Here is a 13,562-nt window from a genome sequence, read left to right as displayed (position 1 = left end):
GCCGGTATCGGTTTTTCTCGACGCGGGCGGTTCGCTGGGCGGGGCCGAGCGGAGTCAGTACCGCGCCGCCGGCCGGCCGAAGCGAACGTGTCTGCGGTTGTTGTATCGCCCGCACCGGGCGCATGTTTCAGTGAAATTTCGTTATGCCGATGTCGTCGTGAATCTGTAACAAAAATGGACTTTCAGAGTGCTATGGAGACATTCGCCGAGGCATGGGCAGCTGCCAATACTGTCAAATCTGAGGCCCCGAGTGACTTATCGCAGGTTAGTTTTTTACATTTACTTATATTTTTTACCGCTCTTGTTTGAATAAAGTAATAAAAACAAAAAGTAAATCATAATTATGTGAAACTAAAATTGTATTTTAATAATTGTTCATAACAAATGAATAAACGTTAATTTATTTTTGAACTACATTTTTTTAAATGACAGAAGTTCTGAAAACAAACTGCGCATAAACTGCACGAATTAATTCTGTCAGGATCCTTGTGATTTTGTAAGACAATACACGCCTAATTGGTTCACCTAGACAATAAGCGGCCAAGTTCATCTTGATAACGTTGATTTGCATAAAAATAATGACACGTATACTTGCATAAAAATAATTTCAATACTAACAATAGTTAGTGATATTTCAGCAAGGACACATCGATACGACGCAATTCAATATCGTTTACAATCAGACTGAAAGCTTTATACATAAAATGTCTACTAATTTACGTAATTTTAAAGGTCTAACTTTGTTACAAATAATTAACTTACATGATAAGTTACATTTAGAGGAAACAATGTAAAATGTGAAATATTTGAATTTATGCAAACTTATAACATATCCTCCAACTATAATCTTAACTGAATAATATGCTACAAGTTTAAAGTTGTTTGGATATATAAATCTGTTTTATTGTTTTAAAAGTTTATTATGAAATAACTAAAAACCTTATTAGCCTGTGTGTTCTAACAAATATGTCCTAAATCTTTATGACATTTTAGCAAAGATCCGTTGAACCGTATTAGAGTAACTAATATCCATCCTTCTTAATTTTTATATTTCTAGTATTAATAAGAAGGAATTAAGATGTGATTTTTTCAAAGATACCGTTATTATATTCCGCATAATATTTGCACCTAGAAACATTTCAACAAAAGTAGTTAGTTTTATAGTAATGCAGAGATTAATTGGTTTGGAATGTCTATTATACAAAACAATTAACTAATTTTATGTAATTCTTTGTCAACCGCTAATTGTGATTTACAAATTCAAGTATTTCATGTAAAAAAATAAAGTATTGTTACAAACGGAAACCAATTTGTCCAGCGTGCTTTATGATATAAAATTTTATAGCTTTATTTAACCTTGAAATTTTAATACAAATTACGGTGGCGATGTTTTCATGTATCCATATAAAAGATTTGTTATCGGAAATGAAGTAGCTTTTAATTTTTCTTCATTATATTATTTGTTATTTTCAAATGTCAATGCAGTTAATGTACATATTTGTTATTTTTGATTTCTGATGTTCAATAAAATAGAAACATTGAATATTTATGACAGGTTTTCGAGGTCAATATTTCGGTATATTTTTAAACAAACACATTTAGAATGTGTCATAATTTTAAAAATAGATACATCGGGGAGAATTCTAGATCTGTATTATTTGTATTGATTTTTTTAAAGTTGACTTTAAAATTTTAATATGCTTAAATAATTTTAAACATAAACCTGAAGTAATTAGGGTATTAGAAATGTACCGTCATAATAATATGTTTCAGAACTGATTGACTGGTTTAAACTTATGTCAAATTTAAAAACATTAAAAGATAATTGATAACTTTAATTGAATGTAGGTTTTTTAATGGATTTTACTTCGTTACGTTATAAATAAGAGGACAGTATTGAGTTTTCAACAATGTACTTAACACCCACGGCATGAAATTGATGTTTTTCATAAGTTGCATGAGCAATGTTTATGAAATTAGATTATCTTACTAATATTATAAAAGCAAACGTTTAAATGGATGGATGGGTATTTTTTAAAGTTTGTAGCTTAAACTGCTGAACGGATTTCGATGAAATTTGGCATTGACGTAGAGGATAATCTGGGAGAACACATAGGCTACTCGATTTTGTTTTTAAACTCCATGCGGACGGGGAGGCGGGCGAAAGCTAGTTTAAAATAAGTAATCTTGTTCAATGTGGTAGTGGTCTAAAATATGATAGAAACAGTGATAAACATGCTAAGCGATAAAATCTAATAAATAAGTATTATTCAATGTTGTGTAAATGTAAAAATAAGATGTTATAAAACAAACGCTATATAAATTAGAGTTATTATTAGTCAAATGTTACTGAAATTAATGATGAGTGCAGTTTAGATTTCCGGTAATATTAGTATTACGAAATATGACATTTAGTAATGCGGAATGCAAATCTAATATTAATTATTATGAAATTCCATTGAAGTATTTAAGAGAGCGGAACGTGTCTTATTAATGGTTTCAAATAGCATTAAACCATGGCTAATATAGTCGTTTCTTAATCACTGTCATTAAATCGAAATTAGTGCATTCAACGCCATAATTGGTATTAAGGTCCGGTGTTCAAACAAAATGGAATAAAAAACATAATGAGGTGCGAAAACTGATCTGCAATCTAAATAGAATGATCTGCGTTATCTGTACGGGGATGCCGATATTTTATAACGCGTTTGATTACGATATATCTTAAACTTTTTTTTATTTTTTTTAAGTACAATTTGTAGCTCAGTGGTTAAATTTGGAATTGGAATTCCATCGTTTTGAAACAATGGAACAATCTTAATCTTTTATTGTAAATTATGCTAAAGGTTCTGAGTGTCAATAAGGAAGAAAAGTTAGGTTAGTCACCACAGCCAGATGGGTAGAGATAACGGTTTACTATAGGCACTCTACTAGCATAGGTTTGATTATGGTTCATGGATTTACTTATAGACGCTTCTTGTTGAAAAAAACAAATTTAGTTTTAGTTGAACTCCGTCGTAATTGTAACTACAAAAGTAAGTTACCTATATTTGTTAACTTAATCACAATGATTGTAAAAATAAACTAATTGTAGATGTAAATTGAATGAATCGAATCGATTGCAAGTTTCTTTGGAGCAATGTCGCAATGCCCAATCGAGGTTCGGTTCAGAAAAACCACAGGCGCTTAGAAACCCCCTTCAATCATGCTTCTTATGAAATTTTACGTGGTTATATTATTGATTGTATTTTAAACTATGTAACTAACATTAATAAAATTGGAATTTCCACTACAATTTTGCACATTTTAAGTCAATATGTTACAATTATATAAAAAAAAATCTGAAATCCTAGCATTGTTTATATGCATGTTGTTTCAATAGAGAAGATATTACGAAATCTATTTTATCTGTATTACAAAAATATTAAAATTAGGGGTTTCCTAATTTTTATAGAAATTTTATTGGTTCCGGTGAACATCTTGCTTCTACATTTCTTCTTTAACTTATGAATTATCCAGAAACAATTCAGGTGAGCCTCCGTTCAAAACTTTGGCAATTAATAATTTGGATAACAAGTTAATTCTGTCGTAATATAAAGTGTTTAATCAATTACATATTCAAATATAAAGCGTTTTTTCTTCCCTCGTCAGATTTCCTGATAAAACCTACATTACATGAAAGAGCACTTTTTAAACATGTTGTAATTGGGTTGCGTAATCAATAATTTAAAATAATTTCATGTAATTTAGGTTTTACCAGGAAATCTGATGAGGGAAGGTTATCATTAGTGTTGTATCCCTAATATAATAGTAAAGAATGTGTGGACAAGCTGCGTGTTTAGAATCTCTCAGTGAATTTCCACAGCGCTACTTATCTTGATACATGTCAGTATGTTAAATAGAACAATAAATACTTATGTCTTTCAAATCACAATCAATTTGAATAGGCCAAGATATAATAACTGGCGACAGATAAACAGTAGGTAAATATGGGTTTATCTTCAACTAACTGCAATCTCGACATCTACGTCCTTTAAATTAATGTTTAAACTATAAAACAAATTATGGAAAACCCTTACATTTGTTATCTGTTTACGATTTAATAAAATGTAACTCTAGTTTTGAAATAAACATCTAAAAACATCTCAATTTAATTTTCACTCGTTTGTAGTTATGCAGTTTTAAAATCTATATGTTATATAAATTTTTAAATGCTGTAGCTTTCGTATGAGTTCTGAATCATTCCATTTAGCAATATTTTGTAACAATCCCTGTATGTATAAAGATGTTATCAGTAATTCGTTTCCAATCATTGACTCCATCATCATCAACAATAACCGTTGCCTGCCCACTGCAGGACATAGGCCCACTACAATGCCTTGATTCCATATCACAAGAATTAATTACAAGAATAATAAAAGTTTCTTCGTATTTACCAAAAAAGGAAAAATGTTAATATTTTTTTCAACATTAGATGCTTTGAGCTTTTGAGGTTTTCTAAAATTACAAGCAAGAAAACTTTGACACTCAGCCTAATAACAATGAAGGAATAACGACGATAATCGATCAAGAATAATTCGATTTTGACGTCCACTAATACTATCGATATCGATAGCGGTGTTTATAAATATACGGCTGTGAGCTAATCCATTATCTCGGATTATTGTTTCCCGCGATAACTTTGTATTACCTTTTACTGATATGCGCGGTGCGGCTGCCGGCCGGAACGGAAAACACTGCGCGTTATACTATGCAATACGAAATCGTAATACAATAGTCGCCACAAATATTTACCTGTCTGAAGTTAGGCAATAAGTACATGCAGCACCTCGGAACTGACGTGAGATGAGACTGTGAGACACTATCTCGCTTTGTCTCTAATCTATAGTATATGTGTATCTCGCTCTTTTCCTGTATAGCATAGCATTCCTTCTGTAGTCAACATCAGCCTTCTAAATATTTGTGGCACGTGTAAAGAATGTGGGCCAGCAGCACTCAGTGATGACATTTGGAAAATTATAGCAGTCATCGATTTACTTTTTGTTTTAAGAATTTAGGTGATTTTTATCGCTTTTTTATGCTGCTTTGAATATCGATCTATCGGATATCTAATAAAATTAGGCAATATTTATTAGTGTTAGTAAACCGGCTTAAGTGAATGCTAATGATAATATTTTCGTTTCAAACGGCAAGAAAATGCAAAAGATTCTAATGGAATAATAATAAATTTGAAAACCTATCGAACTTAAAGAAATGTTCCAGTTTTCAGAAGTTTTTACGGTAAAATAATAAGAATGTTTACTTTTCCTTTAACCAGAAATGTAAGAATCCAGTCATCATTGAATATAAATATACTTTGAGTGGAGTATATCTATAAGACACAGATGTTCAAAGCAACTTTTGTAACTTGGTACATGATAGAGTTGTTTATTTATGCAGGAATTAAGTTTCCATTAGTCTCTAAGTTAAAAATATTAAGGCTTCAATATATTCAATTAGGTTTGGATGTACTCTATATTAACACTTTCATCACGACAACAAAGTAGAAACACAGATACCGTTATCGTATATGGACTTCGTCATCTTATAAAGCGCAGAAATCAGTACAAAAAAGCATTATACCCAAATTACATCTTCAGATAGGTAGATAGAAAGTGGCGCGTGCCGCGTCCACTGTGCCCGCCACAAAAACTGTTTGGAGCCGTAAAGTGGATTGATAAATCCGTGCAATTACACACGTCCGGGGCGTGGCTAGTGAAATATTCCATGGTTCAATTTGCGCTGGCCGCTGCTGCCGCCGCCGAGGTGATTGGATTCAAACCTTATTACTCGCCACGCGACTGTTTTCTTTGTGATGTTATAATCGAACCTTAACTGACGTGGATCATTTTTTTCTGGGATTTCGAGCATCATCCTGTTTTTTGTGTTTCGGCTCGGAATGACGTACGCTCTTGCTTTTATTGTTCGAACGTTGATTAACTCGGTGATATTAGCTGCGTTTTTCATCTCGCAACCGATGCGACATAGGCGACTTTTTCGCCAACTTCAATTTGCGATACGTAAAAAAGATGTGAAACGTAAAGAGGTACAATTAATCGAGTCGGTGTGCACGGTGAGGTTAATTCTTGTCGTCGGGGAGTGAGTTTTTGTGTTGTGGCCGGGGGCGAGCGAGTGGCCACTGGCCGGTAGCAGTGGCCGGTGGCCGGTGGCCAACGCGCGATCCGCGGCCAGCACGCGCCGCCGTCGTAATGGGCTCCATCTCGCGGATAAAGCGGCGACACCGTTACCTTTCTCAAATCACGTACACTATTGTAATATCCAATCGCTGAGAAATGAGATTGCGGCTAACAAGTTATTTACATTGACGTTTTAATGTGTAGCCCGATCGAAAAAACTATTTAAAAACGTAATTATAAAATGGTGTCTGTAATAGCCGGCGTACGCGCCGGCATGCCGCCTTTGTGACGCAGCTAAACCCCTAAGATTAATTTTGGCGGCACAATGAACCAGTTTATAGCCTGACAATGCATGCTTCAATAAATATAGCTTGCGATATTGCCTTTGTCAATCCTCGCGCTGCTAAGGCAGCAACCTGCCGGCTGGAACTGCTCCCGGCCTGGGAAGATAGGATCTTTATTGCGTCTCGTTTTTGGAAGAAAAATGATTAATTTAAGGTATCGGAGCGGACGGATAAGTAGTGGAGATTGACGGTGTGTCGGGGTCTGTGACCGGGCGCGGGGCGCGCGGGGTCTCGAGCGGGGCGCGGGGCCGGCGACGGTCGAAAAGCCGCGAGGCCGCATTGCGCGGACGCGACCAAAAACTAACCATAATTTACTGGCTACTTGCCGGACGACCGACGACACGCGCGCAGCTTTTTTTACATCACCCCCGATCCTGTTACAAACCAAATTTCTCACGAAGAGCTACTTAAAAAAATTGCCCGGAATAAATTAGGTTTGAAAGATTTCTACCGTAGGTGTCGTACCAGTGATGAGATTTGGTCCGCAATTTGCAGTGCCATTGTCTATATATAATTCGATTTATCGAAACTTGAACTCGGCGTTGCGATATCGCCGGTGCAGTATACCCGTGTGGTGTTTTTACTGCGCGGTTCAAGATAAGGAGCTGCTGCGAGTACGAGACCGCATTCGCGCGCTTTTTGCGAGATCGCGGGTGGGCAGGACGATCTGGGTGTTCAGTTAACACGGACCAGGATCGAAACTTACTTAGTATGCCATTTTTTGGGCAGTTCCTTGAAATGTCATTAAATAAGGATTCATATTACTTTAGTCTGAATGCTTCTTGGTTAAGGATATATGTGTATTGTTGTTTTAAAGTTTTACTGTTTTTTATTTGAAGTATGAAAGTGTCTACTTTTACTTTTTAGTGTAAGCAGTATTTCTATGGTATATTAAAACGACCTTACGTAAAAAAAAATAAATTGTAATGTCTATCATTAACTGAAATGGGTAGCTATTAATAGTATTAAAAGATGACATCTTTTATTGACGGAGTAGTGCTGAACACTAAAAATATGTTATACTCTTGCTTGTCTCTTTCTAGAGTAAAAGTGAACAGCATTAAATATGCATCGATTCTTGAAAATCCAAATGTACGTACACAAAATGCTCGCCTTTCTCCGAGGCGTCGCGCAATCTAGCGATTACCTGCTTTTTGCCCCCCTCATTATGCAGATTCTGGCGAAAAAAGGAATAAATTTAATAACGCATTCGTGAGCATGCGTTATCGAACGCACTCGCGATAATCTGTGCGCGCGCCGCGCCGGCCGCGCAATTATTGGCGGGAACGTAGCCGCTTCCCGCTTCCAGGGCACATTCAAATTTTAATTTAACTTTCTCGATCTCCAACCATTTCACAATCATTTCCACTTGTAATGTACCTTTTTCATTACTTAATCCTAACGAAATCAATTCTTATTAAGTTTCAACGTGACTTAAAAGTTATTTATCTTTCATTGTGGTGTTTTTTTTTCGTTCATTACAACGCTTATTTGCGAGTCTTTCATCGTTGAAATTGATGTATCTAATTTCCTACGACATACTTTTTTGTGTCAACATTGTTCACCGCGCGGACTACATTAAGTTTTCGCAATATTTTAATCAAATGCTATCGTGAATGAACAAATTGATAGTCGTGCTTGATTCTAGTTTTTTTTTAGCAAGGGCGTTGCTGTGCTGTTAAATGTAATATAGAAAAGTGTTGTACCCTTTTTGTCGTAAACAATTTATATAGCTTTTAATTTTGGTATTAAGAGGGGACTTCGATACGATAGTAAATGTATATCTTAAGATTTGTGGTAGCCTAATCTTCGCACCTGAGTGCAATAAATAATGAACAAGCTAAGTAGGTACAGCCCCACCCTAATGCTTAGAGCAAACTGCATAAACCTTGGTTAATTAAATCTTAAGACAACATTGTTAGCGACTAGAAAATTTGCGTGTTATTCATGTTCAATACGATATTTTCGAAGGTAAAGAAAAAGATATATACAGTATGTGTTTTTTTCGTAAGAAATGTTAACTTATGTTAAAAAAACTAGTGATCTTGATTACGTATGTATTTTGGTCCGTGTAATTTGACACTTAATTTGAAAAATAAAAATCCATTAATTTACAATATACAATAAATATTTATATCATGTATAAATAATATTAACAAAATTATCATATCTGTGAGTACTCACGCTGTTTATTAACATAGAAGATTTAATTTAGATTTCTTCGTAATAAATATTGCAAAGTAAGTAGTTGAAAATTAGTATTTTTTTATTATTCCCGAATATATTTGGTCGTAAGTGTGATAGCGAGGTGATATCGAGGCCGGAGGTGCCGAGGTGTCCATGCGGTGGATCAGGTCGGGCTCGGCCAAAAACTGGCCCCGCGCCTTAGCCTTGAATGGCTTAGCCCCTGGTCAGGACCAAATAGCTGACGTGGCGGCATCAACCGCGCCCTGCATACGCAATGCGATACAACAAGAACAGCGAATCCATGGAGTATAGAAATATTTTTTTCCAAATCTTTTAATGTAACTTTGGCTTTTGAATGTCTTGATTCTTGCATTGCACACATAGTGTTCCCTATATTTTTTTTTAAAGAAAATTTATGGAATAACAATTTGTGCCAGTGTGTGTGCAGTTTAAACCTATATTAAGAATCTCGATTACAACTCTTCAGTAAACGAAATGTAATTCTTTCCATTTCTCATGTTATTATTTCAAGTTGTATAATAAATGCTAATTTCATAACATTGCTAAGAGTCTAAACGAATGCAAATATATTTTATAGATTAATAATGAAACACATATCTACGCTAGATTTCTAAGATAAGACATAGTTTTGCTTAAAAACACGTAATATTGGTACTAATAAGTATAATCTTGTCTTTGTATTAAATTATGTAAAATAAAGCACAGATAGAGAGAATTAATAAATAATTTATAAACAGACGTTTTTTTTTTGGTAGCATTTTGTACACACGCCATTTTTGTGAATAAAATTTACATTTTGAATTCGAAGTGGAAAAAACCCGAAAGCTGTTACATTTCTTATCAGTTCTTTTAGCGTGGACGATAAACAAGAAAATAAATTTCTACTCTTAGAATAGTGAGATGAATATTTTAATTACAATGAAAGGATTTTTAACGGACATATTTTCGTTTTGTTTTGACCATCGAGCGAGATTTGCAAGATACAAGATACAATGTTACAAAACTTCGCAGGTTTATTAATTTATTTTCCTAGAAATAGTAAAATACTGTCGTTCAGAATGAAATAATAAAAAAATAAGTTTTAGTCGTAAGTCGACTCCATGTATTTCTTGATCTCGGTAATGGAGTATTTCGTATTTGCTTCATTTTTATTTTTTGCCGGGCCGATTACGCGAACGCGATCTCCTCATCATTCCCGGCGAAATTCGGGAGCGTCTCAGCCATCCAGCCTCCAGATATTAATTATTGATTGACGATAAAGCATGCGTAAATATTGTTTGCCGGCTATGATCATAAACTCGCTTTTTGCGTGCTCTTAAAATAAAGCTGTATTACTTAGCTTCATACCAGAAGTTTAAAGTTTTCTTTTAAATTGAATTCTTAAGTGTCAAGTTATATAAAATCTGTCATAATAAGAGGTGTTAATTTTTACGTAATAAGATTTTGGTTTTAGATTTCCAGAAATAAAACTGCAAATCACTTATATGCATAATGACAAGACAAATATTTATCATCCGAAAATAAACGATTTGCATTTTAATATTTAATTTAAAAACTTTTAAAAAGTATTTACATATGGTTCAAGGGGGCCGCATAAGAGTTTTACTAAAAAAAGATAATAAATCAAATATGTAAATAGATTAATGTATTGCCTAAGGCATTTTAAACCGCGAAGCTTTTATCTCTATAAAAATCTAAGTTGAGAAACGAATGACGAAAAAATATGAAAGGAGAAATTTAGCGAGATAGCAGTCCCCATACACGACACTAATAAAAGAACAATGGGCCTGTTAATTACTAAAAAATCCGCGGCTCTCACAGCGGCCCGCGTCAGCTGTCGTCTGCGCCGGCGCAGCCTGAAGAGCTCATACAAAACAGCTTCATCACCCTACTATTTAATCCATGCTAAGCGAACTCTACGCAACAACAAACGCTGCGGACTTTAGACAAACTATATAGCTTGTAATATAAAAGCGTAAAAGGAATACTTACTGGTTTTTTACGGTTTCCTTTTAATCTAAACTTGCTTTGGACGTTTAAAATAACGATGGTTTATTTTCATATTATTGCGTTTCTTTTTACTAAACTTTACTTTAATAACCGATGCAGTTAAAATGTCCCAGGTCCGTTGCTTTCGCTGCGTCGACCAAGTGCTTGTATTGTGCCTAAAACAAAGGGTCCTGTAGCACCACTTGAGCTTAATTTTGGAGTGCGAGTTAGTATTTGAATTGGTTTTAATCGTGGGATAAACAATGGGGAGAGCGCATTCGTGCATGGCGACACGCCCTGCGCATGTGTGCGTCCCTTGCTGCACTCAATTTCGTAGAATTAACTTGTATTATTATAGATTTTAAACTACTGCATGCGTATCGAATGCGTCCACATAGCGGCCGAGTCCGTGACGAGGCGGATAAATTCGATTATCCGTTGACTAGTCCAGTTACGCAGTCTATGACTTTGACTTCTTGAAATACATTGCCTAGTATTTACGCTTTACGTGGAATCAAATAAACAAATCTAATTTACATTCAACGGATGAGTAGCATTAAGCTTACAAACTTGCATTTCTGTTACTGTACTTTAACTGATCGACTTAAGCGAATTTTGGTGTAACTTTATGTAGAGTTCGAATTATTCATTTACTAATTTCGATTTATTTAAATTCTGACACGAGGCTGGGTTTTTGCATTTTCTTTTATAAGAAGTGACCGCTTACACTTATTTATTATGATTTGGTTATTGTAATATTTGAAGAGCCTAGTTTACAATATGAAATTCAAGTAATATTTTACTTGCAAATTTGTTCATAAAACTTATGTAGTTCTCACAATAACATTGTTGTGTTATCGTCTACGGTTTTACTTCGGTCAACTCTTTGCTTTGCATTCTATGCATTTTTATACACTTCATCAAGTTTTTCCTAATAAAAAATAGGTAGAATCGTACATTTCTAACAGTACTCGAGTTCATTCGCATTGTAAGGTGAAGCGTTAGATTATCGTTTGAATACGCGATAATAAAAAAAAGGCTACGACGATTGCATATCGAGTTGTATGTAAATTGTGTACGAACGAGTTATTGTGAGGGTGGGGGCGAGTGATGCGAAACGCGTGAACGAAGGCAGCGACTCCCGCGCAGGGAAATGACGGAAACGCACACACATACTACGTCACATACGCACAAACACATGCAAACTTCGGCACGTTAATGTGGTGAAGTAGATACTAGTAATCCATTGTTAAACACATGAATATGCAAATAAATATTTATACGCTACTGACGTTTGTGCGCAAGTGCTGCCGTTTTACTTTTTTTGTCCCCGTTTACGGGAAAGGTGCAAAGCCCTTGCGGACTTTAAAACTGTAGCATGACAGCAATTTAATACATAATGTAATAGGCATTAAAAATTCGTATAAAACCATTTTAAAAATGAAAAGACAAACAAACATGTCTGTATCGTATTTGTAAATAAAAAAGCTCATTGTTCAAAGCTGCGTGAAATAGAGTACAATTAATAGACGTAAAAAGTATGTGTTTAATGATTTCGTTTTAATTTCTAGAAATTTTACCTTAACATCGATGTTCAACGTTGTCGTAGGAGCCATCTCTATTCGCTCGATGGCGTTAACGTAGTTTCATGCGAACGTGTAAATAACGTTACGATCTATGAACACGTTGAGCGATAAGCTTCAAAAATATTAGTGATGCGAATAAAAAGAATCGTACAGGTAATTACCGTATTGCGTTAGAAATCGTACACGGCTGTGCACGCATCGAAATTAAGTAATTAATACAACGGCGGCCGTATCGACCGACCATCTTAGCGATACTTGTCAGACGTGTAACGATGGAAGCTCTTTTGAAAACAGAGGGCTTATCACGAATATTTATGAGAACGTTTTTGTAACGTCATCAACAAAGTTTTTAGATTTGTGCAGTCGTAAAGTACACGAACAAACCTGATACAAATTGTCGATAACGTTACGAATGCATTCTCGCAATTGTCACTCAAACATTCATGATAGGCCCTCAGTAGGAGGCAATAATCACTTAGGCTAGGTTCCCGAAAGTCGTGTCCAACTGTTATTAAACTAACAATCCTGTGAATTACGAAAAGGTAAAAGAGTCAATCTGTTTTGAGTGGAATTAACAAAAAATTAAATGATTTTTAGTGAATTGATTATTAGTTTTTAACAGTGCAGTAAAAAAGTCGCTAAATATACAGCACTCACTTTTCTTTCATTCGTCATTGAAAATTGAAAGGGTCAGGAGTTTAAAGAGATGGGATCTTTGTTATTAAAGTACTAATTTATAAGCAGTATTTCGCGGCGCCGTCGCACGCACTCGTTTATCGATCTATCAGCGGATGGGTCGACGATTGGCATCGGTTGCGCTAACCGCCGCAACGCTGTACCATGATAAAAAAATTACTCAATTACAATAATAGTCCTCCCAGTATGGGATGGCAATGGTGTATGCAAATTATCTGAGTAATTAATAAGGAAATTGTTTCCAATGTGTTTGCATACTAACGTATGAAAAACAATGTAAGATGGATAAGTCTACAAATAGGGGGATGTAAATCGTTTTGTGTAATTTTATGGTTTTGTTTTCACGACTTTTACTTTCATAAGTTTTTACAAATCTGTAATATTACAAAAATAGATTTTTATTTTTGTACGTAACGAATAAACACAAAATCTACTGGACAAGTTATAAAAACTATTTTGCCATTACAAAGATACATTTATACTGATTTATATTAATCTGTAATAATACCAGTTTTTTTTTTTAATTTCGCTCGTTTTTCGAGAAAGACGTAAAAAAAGGTAGT

The 13,562-nt window shown here is 34.7% G+C and overlaps 1 protein-coding gene across 1 annotated transcript in view; it reads left to right on the top strand.

Moving 5' to 3' along the window:
- Positions 1-44: 44 nt before the first annotated feature.
- Positions 45-13,562, top strand: part of LOC106111921 — a 68,455-nt gene continuing 54,937 nt past the window's right edge. The window contains exon 1 of the mRNA XM_013294125.1: positions 45-264. Coding sequence (XP_013149579.1) covers positions 175-264 — 90 coding nt within the window. The 5' untranslated portion in view covers positions 45-174. The remainder of the gene's footprint in view (positions 265-13,562) is intronic.

Source organism: Papilio polytes, unplaced genomic scaffold, assembly GCF_000836215.1.
Source record: "Papilio polytes unplaced genomic scaffold, Ppol_1.0 DF824146.1, whole genome shotgun sequence".
NCBI lineage: Eukaryota > Metazoa > Arthropoda > Insecta > Lepidoptera > Papilionidae > Papilio > Papilio polytes.
Note: the sequence above shows the minus strand (reverse complement) of the source record. Positions and strands in the feature narration are given on the sequence as shown.